The 27,261-nt window shown below is 44.2% G+C and overlaps 1 protein-coding gene across 1 annotated transcript in view; it reads right to left on the minus strand.

The window, feature by feature from the left end:
* Positions 1 to 25,611, minus strand: part of LOC126235063 (uncharacterized) — a 559,517-nt gene extending 533,906 nt beyond the window's left edge. Inside the window, exon 1 of the mRNA XM_049943798.1 lies at positions 25,208 to 25,611. Coding sequence (XP_049799755.1) covers positions 25,208 to 25,283 — 76 coding nt within the window. The 5' untranslated portion in view covers positions 25,284 to 25,611. The remainder of the gene's footprint in view (positions 1 to 25,207) is intronic.
* Positions 25,612 to 27,261: the final 1,650 nt, after the last annotated feature.

Below are 27,261 nucleotides of genomic sequence, written 5' to 3' on the forward strand. Positions count from 1 at the left end.
TCACTCAAGTACGAGCAGCACTTAGCACTCGCCATCTTATTTACAACTATTCATGACGTCGCCTTTCCGGCTTAGATTTTTTAAAATGTGACTTGTAAGTACTCATCTCTTTCCAGTCAGTACAAACTTTAATTTAGCATCTCTTAACGACCAGTGGAACTACTGACGACCGCTTTCATTACAACGTAACCCAGCTTCACAGTATGCCTTTGAACATAATGCAGGACATTCCCTGAAACATGTATACTGTTTGTGGCACCAAGTGAAATTGTGGTCTATGATTTGTAATGTCACGGCTAACGTAAAGCTTACCAAGTAAACCCAAGGCGTGCGTTAAGACTGAGGTTGCACTACAAATATTTTTGAGACTAGTTCTAGGGGACTGATGACCCTAGAAGTTAAGTCCCATAGTTCTCAGAGCCATTTGAACCATTTGCATAGTAATTGTTTCCTTATGCTTAGAGATACTGTAGGATTACTGCGATTCGTTCGAGTTGATGTTACGAATATTCTGGTGCCTGTCTTGTTCAGTATTACTATTTTTTTTATTTTCTGTTTGTGGCAACAAGTAAAATTGTGGTCTATGATTTGTAATGTCACGGCTAACGTAAAGCTTACCAAGTAAACCCAAGGCCTGCGTTAGGACTGAGATTGCACTACAAATATTTTTGAGGCTAGTATTGCATCTCTCGCTGGACATAATTTGTATCAACTATTGCTCACAACCTCAAAAGATTTTGTCAGCTTTTCTGTTCGAGATTAAAAGTATTTGTAGCGCAGTAAGCACTGCCGTCACTTCCTGCTTGTGTTTTGATCTGCCGTTAGCCGGTGTCTACCGTGTGCATGTTTCAGGGAATGGCGTGCATTATGTTCAAAGGCACATTGTGAAGCTGGGTTACGTTGTAATGAAAGCGGTCGTCAGTAGCTCCACTGGTCGTTAAGAGATGCTAAGCATATGTGGAAAGTGTGAAGTAAAGAGTGCTGTGTCTTCGACACATCAAGTTACCTTTCAGCCAGCCTGTAGTTTTTTGTAAGCTAGTTATTGGAGCCGAACAGTCTTTACGGATTATTTTCACCTTCTTACGTAATATTTTTCTGATTATTCTTTTAAAACTTGTGTTGGTTGTCCACTATAACTGCGTTTGAGGAAATTGTTTTAATGTTGCTCCAGATGTGATTATTCAAGACAACCAACATAAGTTTTAAAAGAAGAAGCATAAAATTAAGACATTGTGGGAACTTTTGCCTCAGTTTTGCCAAGATATTCATTGTGTAAGATAATGGCCAGTATCCGTGATTGAAGTTTTACACTGATGTTAAAAACTTGTTGGCTTGATACTTTGTGAGTAACGATTTTCTGTTTCGAAGAATAAATAGATGTATGTTAATGTGGATGGGTAATTTTTTCCTGTGGTTAATAAACTACTTTGTATATATGTTATACGAAAATGGTTCAAATGGCTCTGAGCACTATGGGACTAAACTGCTGTGGTCATAAGTCCCCTAGAACTTAGAACTACTTAAACCTAACTAACCTAAGGACATCACACACATCCATGCCCGAGGGAGGATTCGAGCCTGCGACGTTAGCGGTCGTGCGGTTCCAGACTGTTGCGCCTTTAACCGCTCGGCCTATGTTATACGAAATTGATGCTATGAGCGAAAATCTGGATTAAGTCTTATCCTAATGTCCAAATCATCCACCGCAATTTGGGTAGTGCGCTTAGATTAACTAACGGCACAACACTTAACCTCAAACGCGCCCTTTCTTCAAGTCGACAGATAAACATATGGGTGGAACATGATAAAGTACACCATTAAACGGCTCCCATACTCCAGTGCGTTTTGGGTGCATGTGCATAAACCAACTTCTAACACAGGATAAATCATTGGTTGTATGTCTTTTGGAGAAACTATTAAAAATTTCTGAAGCCTTGTTGCTAAAGTGCTGTTTTACTCCTCAAACCTGAGGCCTGACGCAGCATGAAGTTTCCTCCAACAATTGCTGGTATTGGCGCAGAGGGGGGGGGGGAGGGGGGGGAAGGAGGGCATCTTGCGCACAATGAAGTTGAGCTGTTTCAAAAACAAAGTAGGTCATATGAACACGGTGTGGTGATAGCACTCAGGAGCTGCTACGAGAATTTCGTCCACCATGGTTCTTTCCTGTGTTCTTGAAATATCGCACATACTGATCAATGAGAGTCTCAGCTGAGTTGGCCTCTTTCTAACCGATCAAATTGTATTTTTAATTTTCTTGGACTTGCGGATGACGGTACTGAGCCACCTATTAAGAACGTGAAGTTATCATATATAAATTAAAGTAAATGTTAAAGCTATTAGGGATATGAAAGCACATATTCTATTTCGTTTCAATTCTTTAAAAATGTTGTAGGCATAATCATAAAGAACAGAGAAGACATGAGAGTTTAATTTTAGAGAATTTTCGTCCAATCTCTACTTCATTACTGACTTGTGAATTATGATTCTCCAAAACTAATCGTAAGAAAGTAATACCCAACGAGGAAATGCCGCTCGCTCACCAATGAAACGACGTTTTAAGTACCGTCTGGGAGGAACGATAGATTTTGAGATCAGTAATAGAGGATAATTTTGGAGAGCCTAAAATTAGTTTAGAACTGGCAAAGCTTAAAGTGGAGCTCATTTACAACTATCATTCAAGTCCTAATTCTGTATTATTTACATGTGAACCCTGATTTGAATGTAGTTCATCGAGAAGCGCATTGACTCCTCAGAATTTTACTTCATCTGTTCTGGCAGATCTACGTGCTATCCTTAATACTGCACTGCTGAAAGTCACAGACGTAAAAATTTTATCTGAAACTTCCTGGCAGATTAAAACTGTGTGTCGGAGTGAGACTCGAATTCGGGACCTTTGCCTTCCGCGCCAAGTGCTCTACCAGGAATGCTGGTCCTGCAAGGTTCGCATAAGAGCTTCTGTGAAGTTTGGAAGGTAGGAGACGAGGTACTGGTAGAACTGAAACTGTGAGGACGGGTCGTGTGGCTTGATCTGGTAGCTCAGTCGAAAGGCAAAGGTCCCGAGTTCGAGTCTCTGTCCGGCACACAGTTTTAAGCTGCCAGGAAGTTTCATATAAGCGAAAACTCCGCTGCTGAGTGGAAACCTCATTCTGAAAAGTTTTATCTACCTCTTTGATACCTGGAGTCCCATACAACCTCTGAAACCATATAAAGACGTCAAAAAGGGTTGCGAGTGTGAGTTCTGATGGGACGGCTGCATGCAGTGGCACTGGGGAACCGATGGAACCGAGCGAATGGAATAACAGGTGGTATGCCGTTCCACTGCTGGTTGTCCTCTTGCTGGTGAATCAGACAGGGATGTAAATGTGAGAATACGACTAACTGGCGATCACTTGTAGCAAATGCAGCTATACTTCAGTTTTTGACACATATTATCGGTCCCTCCAATAGCTCGCCTTAGACTTGCACACTTAGCTCTTCCCCTAGCGTTTTCCCCATTAGTATGGATTTCGTAAACTTGGTTTCATTATTTAACTTTGTGGCCGAATACCCTTTCTGTCGCCACAGTCAAAGTAACCAAAGGAAGGGAAGTCATGTGCGTCGTTTGTCTGCGAACCTTTCAATCTTTAATCTGTGTATGCTATCGCACAATAAAACTATTTGTATATCGTATTCCCTGAGGTGGAACTTGGGGAATAGCCCATCATTTGTCTAATCGACCGTTGGTAACCTCTTCAAAACCACGTTCCAGATGGTTTGTTTGTACGCCCACAATAGTTAATTGGCCACCCGGATTCGATCGGGATCTGGCTTACTCCCCTGTCTCTGAAGCTAGCGCGCTGCGCGTTACGCTTTACGAGAATTTCAGACTCAGCCACTCTATAACCAGTTTTATAATTTCACGAGGATATAGCACTAAACGGACGTTGAGGATGGGTTTCATTCCCTCTTAACGACTGCATTCTTTTGATACAATGTGTCACGTCCGAGTACCAGGCAAAGCGGGCTTATAGGAGGGGTGTTCTATATGTAATACAACTCTTTTTTTAGGCAGGCTGATTTTATTCTGGATTCCAATACACCATATTGTTCCTCACTCTTTTGGCTACAAAATCCTACTTCTCAACATAATCTCCGTCCAGTGCGACGGATTTACGCCACCTTACTGGGAGGACGTGTGTGACCGCATGATATATCTCTACTTTTCGGCGTCGGAGCCTATGTCCCGCTGCATCAACTACATGCCAGTCATCCACATACTGCTTCCTGCAGAGTGCACTCTTCATTTGGCCAGATAGGTGGAAGTCGGAGGGTATGAGATCCGGGCTGTAGGGTAGATGAGCAAGAACGGTCCTATGAAGATTTGTGAGTCCCTCTCGGGTGGGCAGGCATATGTGAGGCCTTGCGTTGTCATGGAGAAGGAGATGTTCATTTGCATTTTTGTGGCGACAAAAAGAATGAGTGTGAAATCTTCTGGGACCTAACTGCTAAGGTCATCAGTCCCTAAGCTTTCACACTACTTAACCTAAATTATCTTAAGGACAAACACACACACCCATGCCCGAGGGAAGTCTCGAACCTCCGCCGGGATCATCCGCACAGTCCATGACTGCAGCGCCTTAGACCGCTCGGCGAATCCCGCGCGGCTTTTGTGGCGACAGACGCGCCGAAGTCGTTTTGTCAATTTCCTCAGGGTAGCAGAGAACACTTCAGAATTGATAGTTGTAGTTGCACCATGAGCGTGGTCATCAAACATAATAAACCTTTTATACTCCCAGACGACAGTCTCCATGACTATAACTGCTGTGGGGGGGGGGGGGTACAGCTTTAAACTTTTTCTTCGGAGGTGAGGTGATGTGGCGGTACTCCATCATGGATTGCACCCCTGTTTCCGGTTCGAAGTGATGAACCCGTGTTTCATTCCATCTGGCGATGTTCGATAAAATGTTGCCACGATCAGCCTCGTAGCGATCTAGCCGCTCCGCGTCGATGGTCCTTCGTTACTCGTTATCGACTTCAGTTAGGGGGTGAGGAACCTAGCAGGCACACATCTTTGAGGAAACCAGCTGGTGGACGCGAGTGTCAGCACTGCCAACGGAGACGTTGAGCAGTTGATGATCGAGGTGTTTGATTGTGACCCGTTGATGGCGTCGAATGAGAGTCTCCGCACGTTCCGATATTGCAAGAGTCACAGCTGTGTGCGACCAGTCAGCACGTGGGAGGTCGGACAACTTTGCGCGAACTTGCTGTGACAGACGCCTCTTACAATGATTCGCCTTATATTTCTTCACTACTAGGGCTCCATAGACATTCTGCTAGTTTCCATGAGTATCTGCGATTCTCTGGGTTTCCGCCAAACGAAAATCACTGGTAGCTCTCTGGGTGGAACGCTCCTCCGTTACAGATGCCAATTTGAAGGCTTCGTATGGCGCCGCTCCCTATTGGAACTTCCTGAAACTATAGGGGCTGAAGTGGAAATATTGCACAATGTCCCACAACAAACTGCACATATTTTCAACCAAAATCGGCCGAGGGAAAAATGTGTTGCTTACTTAGTCAACGCCCCTCATTGTTTATTAATCCAACGGTCAACAACGTTAGCTTCCTATTCTGTTCATCTTATAAGTTACCATATCCCGCATCCTTACCTTAAGTTTTTGAACTCACTCTCTTAGTTTTGCTTAGTATGTATAAGATTTCTACATATTATTTCTAGGGCTGCACAAGTGTTTTTCCAGACATATTATTCTACGCTAGTCTAATTTTAAACATTCTTCGTTGATAAGCACACTCTTCTCGCATGAGTTTAGAACGAACGTCAACACAATCCTACCATCGTCATGTGTGACCTGAAGACTCAGGAATTTTAGGACTTTCAGGTGAATTAGACATATGAAGGTAAATCCATGTATCCATGTATCAAAGTGAACTAGGTCGGTTTAAATATTTCCATTTCAGCAAGAGGTGAGATCGCTGTTGCGAAATATTAGTAACATATTAAATCTGCCTCACTCACATTAAATCCTTGCCGGGGAATCAAGTCACATAACACATTTTCAGGTGAAACATTCAAGCATAGTTAAAAAAAGTTTATTCTTTAACAAATTTTCTGCATTTTAGTTCGTTAAAGTGTTACCATTTATTAAAAATTATTGTTTTCTTTTTTTTTTACTAAAAGACGAGACACTGCTTTTGAAACACGTCTTGTGACTTTTGTATCACTATGAATTCGTTTGGTTGAGCCAAATTTTAGTACTGAGCTAGAAAACAGGAGGAAGATCATTCTCTAGCATAAAAGTTTGACTCATTCAGGGACAGTTCGATTCGGACGAACATTGCCACTATAATAGTAATGCTTGTATCGAACCAATGGACGGAACGGGTCGTACAGCCAGCTGGGTCCATTCTATAGCACGTTAGCATGGTCGTAACGCGATCCACGGTGTTGGATCGACGCTGGAGCACTGCAAAAACCATGGACCTGTCTGCGCCGGCATCGCTGCACGCTGGAATGTCGGCAAGAGCGCCACTGGACCAAACTGCCTTTCGCAGCACACACAAACACTGCGTGAAGTAGCGGGTATTTAAATATCGTCGAGGGTGTTGTATCTTATTACGGGTTTCCCTCACTGACAAGCAAACGGCCCCTACTTGTCATCGTCGATTTCGACCAAATTTGTATATACAGTAGGGTGGAGTTGGCCAGAAATAAGTGACAGAAGTCAGAGCTGCAGGTGGCCTAGCGTTTAGAAAAGATAATATTTACTAGCGTAGTTAATAAGTAATAGTTTTGTGCATCAGAAAGAGCACAGAAGTGTAATTCGAAGGTCATGGTGTCGTGCTCCTACATGGAATTTTTTATTCGTAGGTCTTACGTTTACTTATGCTAAAAATAAAAAGGAATATGAGCAATGAACAGAATGTCTGCTGTAGTGCTTTGTGGAAAATTATTGCCATCTGTGTTTACAGGAGAGTACTGGCTGTTTTACACAGAGGATTCAAAAATGGAGGATTATTACGTGGCAAAATACATAAGAATGTGTCATTATTTCGTAAAACCTGGAAAGCGTTAAAGCGTTTCTGCCCAAATTCATTCCGCTAGAGCGATCATTTAGATGTCTATTTTAACGCCAGTTAAGGAATTTGATCAAGAAACTTCAACAACTGCTCTTGTCTCATCGAGAAAGAGGAAAGAATTCACATTCCGAGAAGACTATGGGAAATTACATTCCATTATACAGTAGCGCCTATCCTCTCCAATATTTGGCGAAATGATGCGTTACGTGTTGTTCGCTGCCAAACTGAACTGTGTAATGGGCGCGAAACTTTTATGATGCAAAATGAGTTTGTTCTTGTGTAGAAACTTTAAAATATCGTGTAGTTGGGAAAATGTGGAGTGTGTAACGGACGCAAGATTTTGAAAAAATTCCTGCTTACCATTTTTACGACAAATATCATCGATGTACTCATGCGCACTTGTTATGTCTTCCTGGAAATTTATTTCCAATCCCAAATTTTCTTTTGCCTTTTCTTTTCATAACTTTTATGAAAATATTATTCAGTACAATACGCTGAATATTATTTTAGTTTATTTTGTGTGTAATTAAGATAAAAATTCAAATCGAAGAAAGTTTCCACACGCGGACTTCACCACACGACCCTTCGATTACCGGTCTGTGCTTATCCATCGGCCCCAGCCGCTACCTGATCGCTAACATAAATGGCTTGCCTCGTTCTGCCATCCCCAAAAATACTGTTTCCTCCAAACGCTTCAGCATCTGGAGCTCCCGTTGCTGTCACTTTACCTTATAACCAATCCCCGCAGATACCATCAATCTGATCAAAATCGGTGATGACAAGTAGGCGCAGTCCCTTGTCAATCCCGCAGTAATGGCTGCAAAGCTGTCTCAGGCATCTACAGTGGCATCGACCTGAAAACATTTAATTATGAGCAGCAACCGTCGCCAAAAGCGATCGCTTTTGTGCTGTTAAACGCAGTCTAATAACTGGTCACCGAAGCGATACGGAAAGAGACTCGTTGAGCGGTTCAAATGGCTCTGAGCACTATGGGACTTAACTTCTAAAGTCATCAGTCCCCTAGAACTTAGAACTACTTAAACCTAACTAAACACAGCACACACATCCATGCCCGAGACAGGATTCGAACCTGCGACCGTAGCGGTCGCGAGGTTTCAGACTATAGTGCCTAGAACTGCACGGCCACCTTGGCCGGCCTCGTTGCGTGGAAGCAATATTGCATAGCTGGACAAAATTGCAACAACACGAAGGCGGCAGGCAAGAAACATCAAACTAGCATGATGAGTACTACATGTGCCGATGTGCGATTGTTAAGCATTTCAATGCAACCGCACAACGGCATCTACATTCTATAGTGTAGAGGATGATTACGCACCGGTTTCTCGTTCCGAAATCACATTTGAAAATTGTCTTTCTTAGATTATCCTGTAAGAAGGAGGAACCTATAGCCCCAAGTGACGGAATTCAACTTACAAGGATTTCAAGAAGGGTTTTAACTTTGGTTACTTCTAGCCAAGTAGCGTGCTTACGGGATATTATCTTAATTGGACGCCTGGATTCGTGATTTCCTTTCAGAAATGTCTCAGTTTCCAGTAATCGAAGGAAATCCGTCGTGTAAAATAGAGGTGATATTTGACATTCCCAAAGGAAGTGTCATAGGCGCCCTGCTGTTCCTGATTTATCTGAATCATTTAGGGGACCATCTGAGCAGCCCTTTCAGATTGTTGGCAGCTGATGCCACCATTTACAGTCTGGTAACGTCATCAGCCGATCAAAACTGACCGAAAAATGACTAAGCAAGATGTCTGTATGGTGTGAAGTCATCCAAGTGAGCACTAAAAGTCAGCTAAAGTTCGGTTACACGATAAAAGACACAAATCTGAAGCTGTGCATTCAACCAAATACTTAGGAATTACAATTACGAATAACTTAAACTAGAACGATCACATAGATAACGTTGTGAGGAAGATCAATCAAATATTGCGAATTACTGGCAGAACACTTAGAAGATGCGATAGGTTTACTAAACAGACTATACTACGCCTCTCCCTTCACTTCTGAAGAACTGATGCGAGGTGTGGGATCCGCATGAGGTAGAACTGACGGAGAACATCGAAAAAGTTCAAAAAATGGTAGCTCCTTTTATATAATGGACTGTCAAAACGTGTGCATTCGGAGACCGAAAAGTCCAGAATCGGTGTTTCAATCCGGTAAAATCGCCGTGAGCACTGAGGCAAGCATCTCACAGATGCACCTCGTTCAAGATAGCTGTCTGATGAAACACCGCGTCCTGCTGTGTGAAGAAGTCCGTAGCTGCCGGCTGCATGTCGTCGTCGGACAAGAATCGTCGAACCTTCACGGCGTTTTTCGCGGGTCAGAAGGGATGATAATCGCGTGTGGAGAGATCAGGACTACCGCGCGGATACTCGAGTACCTCCCTCTTGAGTTGGCGCCCTTCTGCGTTACGAAATTTGCGATATGGGAACGTGTGTGTTTGTCCCTTTCAGGCAAGAAGAGTCGACCGCTGTGGTCGAGCGGCTGTAGGCGCTTCAGTCCGGAACCAATCGGCTGCTACGTTCGTAGCATGCCTCGGGCATGGATGTGTGTGATGTCCTTAGGTTAGTTAGGTTTACGTAGTTTTAAGTCTAGGGGACTGATGACCTCGGATGTTGTCATAGTGCTTAGAGCCATTTTTTTTAGGCAAGAAGAGAATAATAGCGCGTTGATCATGGTTGAACGTATTTGGTAATTACGTCACCTTAGTTCCCGTTTCCGCACTTACGGCAAGCACGTCAGAATGACATGAACGCCACACGAATCCGTCGCCTACCTATCGGAGGTTGTATACCAGCACCGGGGTAACGCTACGTTTCATAAAAGCTGCAGCAACGCTCTCAGACGGAAACTTTTCACCGCCCTTAATATTCAGATTATCGCGAAATGGGGAAGAGTTACGTTTATAATAACCAAGTTGGGGTGATAATCGTTTAGAAAAAGGGCGTTTTTCATTGTGGCAAGATCTTTCCAGGAAATTTCAATCGCCAGATGTCTCCTCCGAATGCCAAAGTATTTTGTTGCTCCCCACCTACACAGTGAAAAATTATCACTGTAATAAAAGAAGAGAAAGCAGAGCTCCCACGAAAAGACTGAAAAGTTTCATTTTCCCGCTCGCTGTTCGAGAGTGGAACTATAGGGAAATAGCTTGATGCTGGTTTGATGAGCCCTCTGCGAGGCATTTAATCGTCATTGCGTAGTAGTCATGTAGATGAAGTTGTAGACGTAGAACAGCAGAAGGGTCAATTCGTATTGATTCTGTGGTCTATCGCTCACGTTGGTCGGGGTCACACGCCTATCATCCGACTACGGGATCGATCTGTTCAGGAGGGCCACGTACAACGCCACGCACGATCTCAGCAACTCCTCGCGACTGATGCCCGACAGGGCAAACATACACTGACGAGAAAAGCCTTTGGACAGAGATATGCACATTTAGGGATGGCGGTAGTATCGATCAGACAAGGTGTAAAAGGGGAAACAATTGGCGGAGCTGTTATCTGTACACGGGTGATTCATGTGAAAATGTGTTCGACGTGATTATGGACGCAAGACGGGAATTAATAGACTTTGAACGCGGAGTGGTGGTTAGAGCTAGACGCGTAGCATATTCCATTTCGGAAAACGTTAGGGAATTCAGTATTCTGCGACCGAGAGAATCAAGAGCGTAACGAAAACACCGAATTTCAGGCGTCTCAATTGACCGACGTCCTGCTCTTAACTACCGATAATAACGGTGTTTTGCGTACAAATAAACGCAGAAACAAATGTGGGAAGTACGACTAACGTATCCGTTACGACAGTGCGGCGAAATGTGGCGTTAATGGGCTATGGCAGTAGGCGACTGATGCGAGTGCCGTTGCTAACAGCATGATATTGTCTGTAGCGCCTCCCCCTGTCTCGTAACTATATCGGCTGGACCGTATACGATTGGAAAACTGTGGCCTGGTCGGGTGAGCGCCGATTTCGGTTAGTAATAGCTGACGATAGGGTTCGATTGTGGTGCAGACCTCACGAAGCCATACACCCAAGGCACTATGTAAACTGGTGGTGGCTGCATAACGGTGTGGGCTGTGTTTACACGGAATGGACTGATCATTGACAGGAAATGGTTATGTTCGGCTCCTTGGAGGCTTTATGTATACATTGACGTAGATAGTGGGAGAAAGCAAAGGAACGAGAGGGGATCACTGCTGTCAGCTGCATCCGGACATTACGCGGAATCAGCGGTGACGAGTGAAAATGTATACCGGACCGTGATTTGAACCCAGGGTCTCCTGCTTATTAGACAGGCCCGTTAACCACTGCGCCAACCGGGAACCGAGACACAGCATTGCAGCAGCTGCTTGGACTAGACTGGTACGCCTGAGGGTCTGTCCACATTCCCATCGAACGCTACGTATCAGCAGTCCCCGTCCATTTCCTCCAAGCTCGCTACTCTGAGATTCCGACAGGAGGTCCGCAAAGAAGGTGCATCCATTGCCCAGTTAGGCTTAATTAAATACACTCCTGGAAATGGAAAAAAGAACACATAGACACCGGTGTGTCAGACCCACCATACTTGCTCCGGACACTGCGAGAGGGCTGTACAAGCAATGATCACACGCACGGCACAGCGGACACACCAGGAACCGCGGTGTTGGCCGTCGAATGGCGCTAGCTGCGCAGCATTTGTGCACCGCCGCCGTCAGTGTCAGCCAGTTTGCCTTGGCATACGGAGCTCCATCGCAGTCTTTAACACTGGTAGCATGCCGCGACAGCGTGGACGTGAACCGTATGTGCAGTTGACGGACTTTGAGCGAGGGCGTATAGTGGGCATGCGGGAGGCCGGGTGGACGTACCGCCGAATCGCTCAACACGTGGGGCGTGAGGTCTCCACAGTACATCGATGTTGTCGCCAGTGGTCGGCGGAAGGTGCACGTGCCCGTCGACCTGGGACCGGACCGCAGCGACGCACGGATGCACGCCAAGACCGTAGGATCCTACGCAGTGCCGTAGCGGACCGCACCGCCACTTCCCAGCAAATTAGGGACACTGTTGCTCCTGGGGTATCGGCGAGGACCATTCGCAACCGTCTCCATGAAGCTGGGATACGGTCCCGCACACCGTTAGGCCGTCTTCCGCTCACGCCCAAACATCGTGCAGCCCGCCTCCAGTGGTGTCGCGACAGGCGTGAATGGAGGGACGAATGGTGACGTGTCGTCTTCAGCGATGAGAGTCGCTTCTGCCTTGGTGCCAATGATGGTCGTATGCGTGTTTGGCGCCGTGCAGGTGAGCGCCACAATCAGGACTGCATACGACCGAGGCACACAGGGCCAACACCCGGCATCATGGTGTGGGGAGCGATCTCCTACACTGGCCGTACACCACTGGTGATCGTCGAGGGGACACTGAATAGTGCACGGTACATCCAAACCGTCATCGAACCCATCGTTCTACCATTCCTAGACCGGCAAGGGAACTTGCTGTTCCAACAGGACAATGCACGTCCGCATGTATCCCGTGCCACCCAACGTGCTCTAGAAGGTGTAAGTCAACTACCCTGGCCAGCAAGATCTCCGGATCTGTCCCCCATTGAGCATGTTTGGGACTGGATGAAGCGTCGTCTCACACGGTCTGCACGTCCAGCACGAACGCTGGTCCAACTGAGGCGCCAGGTGGAAATGGCATGGCAAGCCGTTCCACAGGACTACATCCAGCATCTCTACGATCGTCTCCATGGGAGAATAGCAGCCTGTATTGCTGCGAAAGGTGGATACACACTGTACTAGTGCCGACATTGTGCATGCTCTGTTGCCTGTGTCTATGTGCCTGTGGTTCTGTCAGTGTGATCATGTGATCTATCTGACCCCAGGAATGTGTCAATAAAGTTTCCCCTTCCTGGGACAATGAATTCACGGTGTTCTTATTTCAATTTCCAGGAGTGTATATGAATGCTTGGTGTGTGTTCTTCCGGATATGTAAGAGAGAACAGATGCCACTCATTTATGTAATTACTTGGAGACCATTTGCAGCTCTTCATGAACTTCATGTTCCCAAAGACCGACGGAATATTTATGGATGACAATGCGCCTTTGTCACCTGGCCACTACTGTTGGCTACATGATTTGAAGAGCACTGTGGACATATCGTGCGAATGGTTTGGTCACGAAGATCGCTCAACATACGAGGTGTGGCTAGAAAAAAACCGGACTAGTACTGGTGAAACAATAAAACGAATGCAATAAGGCTGAAAGTCGCGTGGCCTGTCACGTGACTCTCGCTCCGCCTACTGCTCGAGTTTCATCTGCCTCCTGCACTCAGTCTGCCCGTGGCGTCTGTTTTAAGTAGTTGACGTTTTGTCTGTGCGTCGGAAAATGTTGAGTGTACAGAAGGAACAGCGTGTTAACATCAAATTTTGTTTCAAACTAGGAAAATCTGCAAGTGAAACGTTTGTAATGTTACAACAAGTGTACGGCGATGATTGTTTATCGCGAGCACAAGTGTTTGGGTGGTTTAAACGATTTAAAGATGCCCGCGAAGACACCAGTGATGACACTCGCACTGGCAGACCATTGTCAGCAAAAACTGATGCAAACATTGAAAAAATCGGTGTTCGACAAGATCGCCGTTTAACAATCAGAGCAGTGTCTGAGTTAACAGGAGTTGACAAGGAAAGTGTCGAACACGTTTACCGATTTTTTCAATGTTTGCATCAGTTTTTGCTGACAATGGTCTGCCAGTGCGAGTGTCATCACTGGTGTCTTCGCGGCCATCTTTAAATCGTTTAAACCACTCAAACACTTGTGTTCGCGATAAACAATCATCGCCGTACACTTGTTGTAATATTACAAACGTTTCACTTGCTGATTTTCCTAGTTTGAAACAAAATTTGACGTTAACACGCTGTTCTTTCTGTACACTCAACATTTTCCGACGCACAGACAAAACGTCAACTACTTAAAACAGACGCCACGGCAGACTGAGTGCAGGAGGCAGATGAAACTCTAGCAGTAGGCGGAGCGAGAGTCACGTGACAGGCCACGCGACTTTCAGCCTTATTGCATTCGTTTTATTGTTTCACCAGTACTAGTCCGGTTTTTTTCTAGCCACACCTCGTAAATCCCATCGAAATTGATGGGACACAGTCGAGAGGTCAGTTTGTGCATAAAATCCCGCACACACAATACTTTTGGAATTATGGACGGCTATAGCGGCACTCTGGCTCATTTGTTTGTGCAAGGGACTCATGACGACTTGTTGAGTCCATAACACGCCTTGTTGCTGTACTACTCCGAGCGAAAGAAGGTCTGACACGATGTTAGGAGGTGTACTACGAGTTTTCCCACCTCACTATACAGGGTGGTCCATTGATCGTGACCGGGCCAAATATCTCACGAAATAAGCTTCAAACGAAAAAACTACAAAGAACGAAACATGTCTAGTTTGAAGGGGGAAACCAGATGGTGCTATGGTTGGCCCGCTAGATGGCGCTGCCATACGTCAAACGGATATCAACAGCTTTTTTTTAAAAATAGGAACCCTTATTTTTTATTAAACATTCGTGTAGTACGTAAAGAAATACGGATGTTTTAGTTGGACCACTTTTTTCGCTTTGTGGTAGATGGCGCTGTAATTATCACAATCATATGCCTCACAATTTTAGACGAACGGTTGGTAACAGGTAAGTTTTTAAATCAAAGTACAGAACGTAGGTACCTTTCAACATTTTATTTCGGTTGTTGCAATGTGATACATGTACCTTTGTGAACTTATCATTTCTGAAACCGCAAACTGTTATAAGGTGATTACCTGTAAATACCACATTAATGCAATAAATGCTCAAAATGATGTCCGTCAACCTCAATGAATTTGGCAATACGTGTACCGACATTCCTCTCAACAGCGAGTAGTTCGCCTTCCGTAATCTTCACACATGCATTGACAATGCGCTGACGCATGTTTTCAGGAAATGTCGGTGGATCACGGTAGCAAATATCCTTCAACTTTCCCCACAGAAAGAAATCCGGGAACGTTAGATACGGTGAACGTGGGGGCCATGGTATGGTGCTTCGACGACCAATCCACCTGTCGTGAAATATGCTATTCAATACCGCATCAACCGCACGCGAGGTATGTGCCGGACGTGCATCACGTTGGAAGTACATCGCCATTCTGTCATGCAGTGAAACATCTTTTAATAACATCGATAGAACATTACGTACGAAATCAGCACATATTGCACCATTTAGATTGCCATCGATAAAATGGGGGCCAATTATCCTTCCTCCCATAACGCCGCACCATACATTAACCCGCCAAGGTCGCTGATATTCGCAGGCATCGTGGATTTTCCGTTCCTCAATAGTGCATATTATGCCGGTTTACGTTACCGCTGCTGGTGAGTGACACTTGGTCGCTATATACAACGCGTGCAAGAAATCTGTCCCGTAGTTTCCCTTGTGCCCCTTGGCAGAACTGTACACGACGTTCAAAGTCGTCGCCATGCAATTCCTGGTGCATAGAAATATGGTACGGGTGCAATCGTTGTTGATGTAGCATTCTCAACACCGACGTGTTTGAGATTCCCGATTCTCGCGGGATTTGTCTGCTACTGATGTGCGGATTAGCCGAGACCGCAGCTAAAACACCTGCTTGGGCATCATCATATTCTGTTACAGGTCGTTGTTGACGTTTCAACGTAACTATCCGGCGAACGCTCTGGACTCTGGTATGATGTCGTCCAGGATACGTAGCAGCATACATATCACGCGGCCGTTGGGCATTTTGATCACAATAGCCATACATCAACACGATATCGACCTTTTCCGCAATTGGTAAACGGTCCGTTTAAATACGGGTAATGTATCACGAAGCACTGGCGGAATGTTACGTGATACCACGTACTTATACGTTTGTGACTATTACAGCGCCATCTATCACAAAGCGAAAAAAGTGGTCCAACTAATACATTCACATTTCTTTATGTACTACACGAATATATAATAAAAATGTTGGTTCCTATTTAAAAAAAAACGCATTTGATATCCGTTTGACCTATGGCAGCGCCATCAAGAGGGCCAACCATAGCGCCATCTGGTTTCCCCCTTCAAGCAAGACGTTCTATGTAGTTTTTTCGTTTGACACTTATTTAGTGAGATATTTGGCCCGGTCACTGTCAATGGATCACACTGTATAGTTCGCTCGGCTGTGCAGCCTCGTACACGCTCGTAACATACCTTGGGTCACGAAATGGAATTACTTACAGCAAGCAACTGTCAACACGGACAGGGCGACGACAACTGGAGTATGATGACTACGCCATAGCGGCAGTATAGAGATCCACGCCGACAGCGGTGCGTCCAAGGAAAATATTAGCGCCATGACTCGCGGCACGACTGCGACTCGACGCGCAGCTGCATAAGAGCTACTTTTCCCTCCAGAGGTACGCTCACACTTGCTTTGTCTACTAAATTTGTCATCTGGAAAACACCGCGGTGAAGATACGAACTAGGAACAACATCGTGCAGAAGCTGTACGGAATAATACTGGCTCCGCTGATGAAGTTCTGCACACTTCGGCACTTGTACTAGTCTTCTGCACTTTGGAATTTGATGATCCTATGTGGCTTATTAGCGCACATCATCCCCACGCGAATGGCTTTCTATACTGAGCCACATTACGGCCTCTGGTATTTGACGAAGAGCAGCTCTTCTCTGTCATTTTAAATTCGTGCAAGGCAACCCGCAACTCGTAGGAAGAGACCGGCTTCGAGTAATAACATCAACATTAAAGTAGCCTTGGATCTATACACGTCCCAGTTGTTCTTAACCGACTCATGGAGACAAGACTAGAGAGACGCTAATACTCCACATTGCCGAAACTTTTTCCTGCATAAGAAAGAAGCTCGCTGCTTGCGAACAATCACACGGAACATGGACAACGATTAACAGAACACGCATCAAACATGCCAGAAGCGTGGATTCTCAGATGAGATAAGGCTCCATCTCTAGAATGCAACTCAGCACCAGCCAGGCAAACAATTCACCACGTTGTTACAGAATGTCACAATGGGGAATAAGGCAGAACTTTTTGACGAATTCATGATGTAAACGAACGACGCAACTGATTATATTAAAAATTTATATATCTGATTGTAATTGTCACTCTTTGTATTTCCTTTAATACTGTGCTTAAAGAAGCATACGATAAATAAAGAAATTGAAATTTCTTTCTGCCCTAACCTTTCTGGTGTCGCACCGAATTTGTGGGGCCCGTAGTTCCGTTTACGTCTCCCACGGTTTCAGGGCAGATGAAAAGGCGCCCAGTCATATTTTATGAGAGAAATCTGATCGGCTACTGTTACACTGGGGAGGCGCCCATAGATCTCTTCGTCTGGTAACTATACACGCCATGTTTGAACAGGGCGATGTCCAGTAATATGTAGCATCGAATGTGGAAACCGTCTTCGAAGAACGCTCGGTAGCACAGCTTTGTAACCGTCGCCGGTTAGCGTAAAATGTCGTCTAGCACATGAATGGTCAGAAGTTTGTTCGTATGGTGATGCGTGAACTCACATAAAGTTCACTTTCAAGGAGATTACCAATAACATATGCTGGCTGCCTTTGATTCAATAAGTGTTATGAGTTTCTACTGGAGCTCTCAAACTAAGAGCTGTACCTCCGTAACATTAATAAGATCACCGGACAAAATATTACTCACGACCTGAAAGCAGCTCAGCGGTCGCTCTATGGCAATGTAGGTGATGTAGTACTGATAACAAGCGTGTTCAATAAAAATCCTCTACTAAAGGCACCACAGGTTTCGTAATGTTACATTACATCATCAGGTGCAATTAGCACGTGGTCAAGCAACTTTTACACTCCGATCGCAAACCTTTCTTCAAAATTTGGGATATTTCTTAAAAAGCAATAGTCATGGACTCAAAATACGGCTTGAAACTCGAATCTCAGCTAAGCTTTGGTGTGACGGAACACCGCGACGGCAATACATTAGCTGGTCTGTAACCCATTACTGCTGATGTATTTTATGAAGACGATGTGGTTTGTGTGTGTATGTATGTGTGTGTGTGTGTGTGTGTGTGTGTGTGTATGTGTGTGTGTGTGTGTGCGTGGGCCACGCGCGAGTAGTTTGGATGAAATCAGCACCGTAAAATAAGTCGACATAGGGAACTGACAGAATAATACTATGGATGAAGGTATTCGATATGTAAGAGGATCAACGCAGTGAGCCCCTGTTTTTATGAAGAATAATATACCAATCCTAGCCATGTAACGCGGCCTAAGAAAATTAGTCTTAAGTAGATCCTAACCAACATCGACCGGAGATGGATGCAACAGCTTGTCAACCAGAATCAGTTTCAAACCTTACAAAAAATGCTTCTGCCAGTGACTGCCGGACCATCCCAACCAGTAAACACTGCCAAACGAACTATATGTAATGGGAATTGGGAATCGGGCACCTTGGCTAAGCCCGTTACTCAAAACGGTAGATCATGATGCACTTCTTCAATGACCCAAATATCAAAGACACTGCACTAACTGGATGTATTTAGTGTTGTCCGACGACTCGCGATTTTTCCTTTGTTCGTGTGCGCGGACCTAGGGTACAACGATGTGTTTAACCCACCATGTGTCGAAAGTGTAGTTCACGTAGAAGGCGGTTCTGTGAAGTTTCGGAGAGTTTTTCGCAACATGACTTGGGCCCACTCATTCAGTTCAGCATTAATGAGCAATGTTTATTTCACATTGTCGTTGTCAAAATGTAGTCCTTTTCTCTAAATGATCCTTATGCCGTGGACAGTCTTGTCATCCAACGTAATAGCAGCCGTGTTCACAGGTCTACATGCATAGGTCCCTCTTTTGACGGATACTCTGATGACCTATGATACCACGACTGGTCCGCTATATCAACCGATCTTCATCCCTTAGGACATGTTTGGCATTATTTGAAACGCCCGGTTAAATTTATCAGTCTACATCCCAGTAGTTTGATAGCAGTCTCCAAGAGTGGTCTCAGCTGGATGGTCTATTTGAAGAACCTTATGGACTCTCTCACTGTCGAAATGACGCAGTTATGTGTGGGCCTGAGGCGGTGCTACACGGTACTAGTGACGTGACTGTTGGACCTATTTTTTGTCTGGCGTGCCTGCGAAATTCATCTTATATTCGTGTCACCTTCATAGCAATAGTAGGTAGTTATAGTAGTAGCAGATAGTTAGATGGGTTTTGTTATCGTGAAAGTATTCTTAGTATACGTGAAATCTGGGACTTGCAGATGACATAAGCAGGACGACGACAGTAACGATAGAAACAGGACGGCTTGTCAATTGTCGACTCCATGCTTTTCACTCCTGACTTCTCGCATTCTCACACGTCCATGAGTTGATAATTAATTAGCCTGTCCAGCTACTCGAGTTTTTCTCTCAGTAAAGCAGTCATGCTGTTCCTAGAAGTAGTTCGACAGAAGGAGGCTTTTGATATGAAAATATTTAGTGTGTCGTACTGGGCGGTGTATACAGTCTTTAAAAGTTTTCTAAAACACCACGAAGACTCACTCACAGAAGCCCGAGAATACAGATATGAATATCTGATCTAAATACGAGCAACCTTAAAAAACAAATTGTGCCCCCTAGAAACGGAGTTAGCAATCTCCAATTTTTTAGGATGTTATGTTGTGGCAGGAACAAGATAGATGCTGGTTTTCTAGCAACGTCCACCCGTTTGAAGAAGCAAAAGCAGATGTACCAGTAAATGGATTTATGTCCCTACTGGTAACTGGACATAGAAGCGAAAGCTGCACTTTGCATGATCATCTGTTGCACTCTGAGTAGCAAAGGCTTGCAATATCCATTTTGGTCACTCATAGACCACATTTGTTCATGTGACTGCTAGCCATGGTTTTTCGTTTGTTTAACTACAGCATAACTTCGTCATAAATTGTACTAATGGTGCTTCTACTGAGATATTTACAATAGGAGCTATTACTACTTTACATTATATACTGTAAATACCACAGAGAAAGTAATCCCACTTTCGTCCACCAGAGCAAGGAACAGAAAGTCTCATCCAGAGAAATGGACGAGATCGACAGCTAAATAGCTGATATAACTTCTACTTCTTTTCCTTACCTTAGTGTTTGGTTTGCTCTTGTAATTAAAAACTAGTTTCAACAATGCCATTGCAGACTAAGCAATGATATAAATACTTCTTCCTTTGTTAATTTAGTGACTCATTCTAATAACTCATTTATGTTTCAGTATTTACAACTATTTAGGCTGTGTTCATTTTTGGTAATACGTAAGCATCTAGACGTATCGTTATACACTCTCCGATGGTTTACAGGTATCTGCCACAAATCTAAAACATTTTTCAGCTTTTGGACATATTATTTCACGTGACTGACTCGCTGGCTTGTGTTCTAAAGAAAATTCACAAAGGCAGGTAATACAGAATCCTGAAGAGTACATTGAAGTAATGTCAAGACATTAAAAACCAGGAAACGTTGATGTTAATACTTCCAATACTCTACAAATAATCGCATCGTTAATATCCCATAAATCTTGATTAATACTGTGATCTCTTAGACGTCAATACTTGACACCTTACATCAATGTTTGAAAGTATTATTTTGAAACGTGTGTAACATATTTTTGATCGTGAATGTTAATGCTTCCAATACTCTACAAATAATCTCATCGTTAATATCCCAAAAGTCTTGATGAATACTGTGACCTTTTAGACGTCAATACTTGACACCTTACGTCAATGTTTGAAAGTATTATTTTGAATATGTCACTATTTAATGACGGCACAAAAACGATATATACAGGGTGATTCAAAAAGAATACCACAACTTTAGGAATTTAAAACTCTGTAACGACAAAAGGCAGAGCTAAGCACTATCTGTCGGCGAATTAAGGGAGCTATAAAGTTTCATTTAGTTGTACATTTGTTCGCTTGAGGCGCTGTTGACTAGGCGTCAGCATCAGTTGATGCTAAGATGGCGACCGCTCAACAGAAAGCTTTTTGTGTTATTGAGTACGGCAGAAGTGAATCGACGACAGTCGTTCAGCGTGCATTTGGAACGAAGTATGGTGTTAAACCTCCTGATAGGTGGTGTATTAAACGTTGGTATAAACAGTTTACAGAGAATGGGTGTTTGTGCAAAGGGAAAAGTTCTGAACGGCCGAGAACGAGTGATGAAAATGTAGCACGCATCCAGCAAGCATTTGTTCGCAGCCCAGGAAAATCGACTCGCAGAGCTAGCAGAGAGCTGCAAATTCCACAATCAACTGTATGGAGAGTCCTACGAAGAAGGTTAGTTATGAAACCTTATCGTCTGAAATTGGTTCAAGCACTGTCTGCAGCTGATAAGATTAAAAGAATCGATTTCTGTGATTTTATCCTTGCTCAAATGGAAACAGATGAATATTTCGTTTCAAAGATTGTGTTTAGTGATGAAGCAACTTTCCACACTAACGGGAAAGTCAACCGTCACAATGTCTGTATATGGGGCACTGAGAATCCGCGGGAAACAACTCAGTATGAACGTGACTCGCCTACGGTGAACGTTTTCTGTGCCATTTCAGCCAATAAAGTTTTTGGTCCCTTTTTCTTCGGAGGTGCTACTGTAACTGGACTACAGTATCTGGAGATGTTAGAGAACTGGCTGTTCCCTCAGCTCGAACAAGAAGCACAACAATTCATATTTCAGCAGGATGGAGCGCCACCACATTGACACTTATCTGTCCGTAACTACATGAACGTCAACTACCCGAGGCGATGGATCGGCCGCCAGGCAGCCCGTGACAGAACACTTCATCACTGGCCTCCAAGAAGCCCTGATCTTACCCCCTGCGATTTTTTCTTATGGGGGTATGTTAAGTATATGGTGTTTCGGCCACCTCTCCCAGCCACCATTGATGATTTGAAACGAGAAATAACAGCAGCTATCCAAACTGTTACGCCTGATATGCTACAGAGAGTGTGGAACGAGTTGGAGTATCGGGTTGATATTGCTCGAGTGTCTGGAGGGGGCCATATTGAACATCTCTGAACTTGTTTTTGAGTGAAAAAAACCTTTTTAAATACTCTTTGTAATGATGTATAACAGAAGGTTATATTATGTTTCTTTCATTAAATACACATTTTTAAAGTTGTGGTATTCTTTTTGAATCACCCTGTATTACCGATGACTTTACTATTCCTGCGGGGCAGAGTGTTACTTTATTTCGTACCTAAAGTTTATAGGTTAATATTTCATTACAAAACTCAGCTTCCTGCAGAGAAATATGTGTTCTACCGATAGAAGTACCACATGTTTCGTCATTTTCTGTAACGAATAAACGAGATACAGTTTTTCGCAGACGAAATACTTTTCCTTGCCAATTTAGCTTCCTGAAATGTTTGAAGAAGAGTCTTAACTATTTCAATCAAATGCCTGATACTAAATCACTAGGGAAACTTCAGCTAGTTGTAATGAAAACCATATCAGTTGTGAGGTCATCATCAAGCACCGTATTGTCGTAAGTTATTTTCTTTGTATGACTTTCTTCTAGTAACGCAAGGTTCTTTTTCATGTTGAAATTGTTTGTAATAGTAGAGTCTTTACAAGTGATAACGAAGATGATAATGAGTGTCCAAACTGAAGCTAGCCTAGCGAGATATTAAAACCAAGTAGCTAAGGAAATAAATAAATCTAAAAACTTTAATACATATTCTGTGAATGACTCTCCAAAATTCATGAGCATCTCAAGCAGAAGGATACTTAAAACTGACCGAAAATACATACACTTCTAGAAAAGTACTAAAAAAAGTTACCACAAAACTACCATGTGAAAAAGGAAAATAAGGTAGAACATATAAATGAAATGGGAATATAAATTACTGTCATAACCGTCATTCAACAGGAAAGAAATAACTCGCGTAGAGAGGGTAACAGAAGTAAGTGTATATTATCGTTACAAACGGTACATTTTGATGCATCATCTGTTTCTGGCCAAAATAAATATGTAAAATATTAAGTGGACATAATTAATACGTAATAATAAACTGTTAGACACAATACATGAGGAAATAAGTCTTCGGGAAGTCTTTAACAGAAGTACCGATAAACAGGAGATGAAGAATGTAGGAACAATTAAGTTAGCAGTTGTTAAACGAGATGAAACTATCCTAAAGACCGAAAGTATTTAAAAAAAGTGCTTCATATTCTCTGCACAGCCATTTGAACTAAGAACTGAACTATTAAAGCGAGAGCAAACATATCTGAAAAATCGTATAGTGACAGTATATTGGGGAACAGTGACATTTCCGGTAGATTCAGTAATAACTGTGTTTTCAACCAACTGTAAGGTGACTGGGTGAAGAACTGTTTCCAGCATCAGTATATTTCTTAAATTCTGAAAGCACCGAAATATACACTTTTCATGAAAAGCGCTCTTTTTCCCAAGTTTTTTTTGTAACGTCACGCGAAATTTACTTATTCTGGCTGCAAACATTACACCAATACGTGAAATACTGAAAGAGAAATTACTGCGTGCGTCTATTACATACTATCAACTTACAGGATTATATAAGCGCTTCGACAGTTGTAGCGCGCGAACCAAATTCAGATTGCTGTTGTGACGCAAAATGCTTAACTAGAGGAAAATGTAGCGCTTATCGGAGCAACAAGGCAGTTGTTTTCGAAAAATCTTCTAGCAGTGACTTTTGAACTGGGATTTGGCCTTTAATGATGACAATATTGGACAAGGTATTGCGCATTTAAGTGTACTTCATACGAGTACCTTAACTCGAGTAATACATAAATGCACTTATTTATTTTCCTGCTGTTTCAACTAAAGGATATGCATCAGAAACAAGAAAAATTACAAACTCTGCATCAATGTGAAGTTACTCACACACGTGCTGCTAGGTCGTAGTTAAGTCTACATTATGGAGTTGGTTATGTGGAAAGAGACATTTTAATAAGTGTTTATAGACTTTATGTAGATGTGCTTCTATGAGCCTTATGGGAAACTTCTGTACATTATTTTTTACTAAAATAGTTTTGACTGTATTGCCACGTCAGAACTTTAAAAAAAATTCTAAAATTTTAACAACATTCCTGTTATATTGCTTCTCTCAGGGCCTGGACACAACTAATGATTACGTTGCTCTCGTCAGTTTTGCATTTGTCTCAACGCAAGTTACTAAGACACTCTAGCCAGGCCGCTTTCAACTTTATCATTCGCCGAAGTTTCCCTGGTAATGAGGCAAGCCCATAACGTGAACGTTCTAAAGCACCGTTTATGTGTAAACATAAAGGGTAAGTAACTACCGCCAACTGGATCAATTTAGTTGTCGCCTCTGCCAGTTAGTATTGCATTCGATGTTGCCATGGTTGCGAATTGATTTTCTACATTGCCGTTACATTTGCTGTAAGTGCGTGAAGGGGAAGGCATTATCAGTGTTACGGGAATACACTTGTATTAACGAAGAGGAGATGTATCTGTATAAAATGTCGCAAAGGAAACCGTGGCTTTAAAATCATGAAATTTTCGGAAAGCTTGATACTGTCTATATAAAACTGCACAGTATGTGCAGTATGCTGTATAAAAAAAAAGAAAAAAAAATACGTACTGTGACGAAAGCGGAAACTGATATTCAGTTTGTTCTAAACGTTTAGTAGAATCATTCTGTGGGCTGCTTACCGTTGTACACTTGGTGTAAGGTTTCAAGCAGTGTCTATGTTCACACAAGTGTGGAGATAGTCATTAAGGGCAGCATAGGCCGCAAACACCGGTACGTGACAACTTTAATGAATACACATACGTGCTAATAGGCGCTCTTACACCCACGAACAGCTGGTTGTAAACAATGGAGCCGCTGCTAAGTGCCTCGCGGCTGCTAGAGCGCATGCATTTCTTAGTTTCTCTCTGTCTCTATCCCTCTCACTCTCACGCGCGCGCGCGCGCGCGCGCGCGCACACACACACACACACACACACACACACACACACACGCACACCAGTTCGCAAACTCATTCACAGACATACTTTAAACAGAGCCATTTAGACAGACTAGTGGGCCACGAGTAGCGTACCGACTACGGAAGGCTTGGCTGGCCATACGCACTTTTCTTTGTGGACGCCGGTATGCGATCGACGCAGCACAGCAGCAGGAGCGACGACACCACCAGGAGGCCCCTCATGGCGCTCAGCTGCTGTCCATCGCCGCACTGAAAGCCTCGTCTGACCAACTCAGATTTCTACGTCAGTGTCCGCCACATTCGCGAATAGTGACAGTCGATTCTCCGATTCAAACGCCCGCGATACTGTACCGTCCGCGGAGGCCCGACGTCACGGCCCTGCGAAGTGGGGATGTGTCTAATATCAGTTGCATTGTGTATCGATCTCTTTCGAAAGAGACGATGTATTTGCGATGAAAGGGAATGTTTTCGGGAGAGACAAGCCTCGCGGCTGGGATGTCAGAGACACGTTGCCGTTCGTGGCGAACACACTGAGGAGATTGAGGGGCAGGCGGCCTCCCCGGTAGTCTCGGAGCGCACGTTTCGGTTTTCCCGCGCTGGGCCAGTGACGTAGCCTGCGAGCGCGCACGCAGAGCGGTACTTCCGCGTCCGACAGCCGGCCGTGTCTGCAGCTGCGGCGCAGGGCGACTGAGGCCGGGGGCTGGCGTTGCCAGGCGCTCACGGCCCGACGCGGCGCGATGCTAGCGCCTCGCGGCGGCAGCCGCCGACGATGCCCGCCGAATGGACGCTCGCTTCAGTGTCACCGGCGGCGGACTTGAGAGCACAGGGTTTCTTCCCGCTTCTTGTATCCTCCATACGATCTGAACCATCTTTCACAAGATGAAAGTGCAAGGTCTCCTCCATTCATAGCCATCGTTGTCATCATCAGCCAATTCGATCACTTGGCGATGTGGCCTCTCTGAGTTGGCGTGCTACATAGGATCCCTGCTAGTTCTTCCATATCTGATGACCTTTTCTCGATGCCATTTCAGTCAGGCTGTCTTTATCAAGTCTCTGTCCCATCTGCCTATGTGAGGCTTTACTGACGGCGATAAAAGTTGTTGACTGCATAATGACAGAAAAATAATTTAATAGTTTTAAAAATCAGATACGCTCGCAATTTGAGGATGATTCTGGACGGAATCGTTAGCCGCAGCACACAAAAGGGGGTTTTACATTAGCGAGAGAGGTACGAACGCGCTATTTCCTAGTGACGTATTTTATTTTGTCTCGCTTTAAATCGGTATCTCTGATGAGCTGACCCGGAGAAAACTATTATTCCTTTTATCTTTTGACCGTAAAATCGGCAAGTTAAGGACTGCAAGTTCTTGAAAAGGTTGGAAACTACTCTCCTAATTTTTACATACCGCGCAAACTGCCATTTTGACAAAGTCCAAACAAGCCAAGAATTGAAACTTCCTGGCAGATTAAAACTGTGTGCCCGACCGAGACTCGAACTCGGGACCTTTGCCTTTCGCGGGCAAGTGCTCTACCATCTGAGCTGTGAGTACCTGACGTGAGTCGTGCTTCGGTAGCTCAGATGGTAGAGCACTTGCCCGCGAAAGGCAAAGGTCCCGAGTTCGAGTCTCGGTCGGGCACACAGTTTTAATCTGCCAGGAAGTTTCATATCAGCGCACGCTCCGCTGCAGAGTGAAAATCTCATTCTGGAAACATCCCCCAGGCTGTGGCTAAGCCATGTCTCCGCAATATCCTTTCTTTCAGGAGTGCTAGTTCTGCAAGCTTCGCAGGAGAGCTTCTGTAAAGTTTGGAAGGTAGGAGACGAGGTACTGGCAGAAGTAAAGCTGTGAGTACCGGACGTGAGTCGTGCTTCGGTAGCTCAGATGGTAGAGCCTTTACCCGCGAAAGGCAAAGGTCCCGAGTTCGAGTCTCGGTCGGGCACACAGTTTTAATCTGCCAGGATGTTTCATATCAGCGCACACTCCGCTGCAGAGTGAAAATCTCATTCTGGAAACATCCCCCAGGCTGTGGCTAAGCCATGTCTCCGCAATATCCTTTCTTTCAGGAGTGCTAGTTTTGCAAGGTTCGCAGGAGAGCTTCTGTAAAGTTTGGAAGGTAGGAGACGAGGTACTGACAGAAGTAAAGCTGTGAGTACCGGACGTGAGTCGTGCTTTGGTAGCTCAGATGGTAGAGCACTTGCCCG

This window comes from Schistocerca nitens, chromosome 2, assembly GCF_023898315.1.
Source record: "Schistocerca nitens isolate TAMUIC-IGC-003100 chromosome 2, iqSchNite1.1, whole genome shotgun sequence".
Classification (NCBI taxonomy): domain Eukaryota; kingdom Metazoa; phylum Arthropoda; class Insecta; order Orthoptera; family Acrididae; genus Schistocerca; species Schistocerca nitens.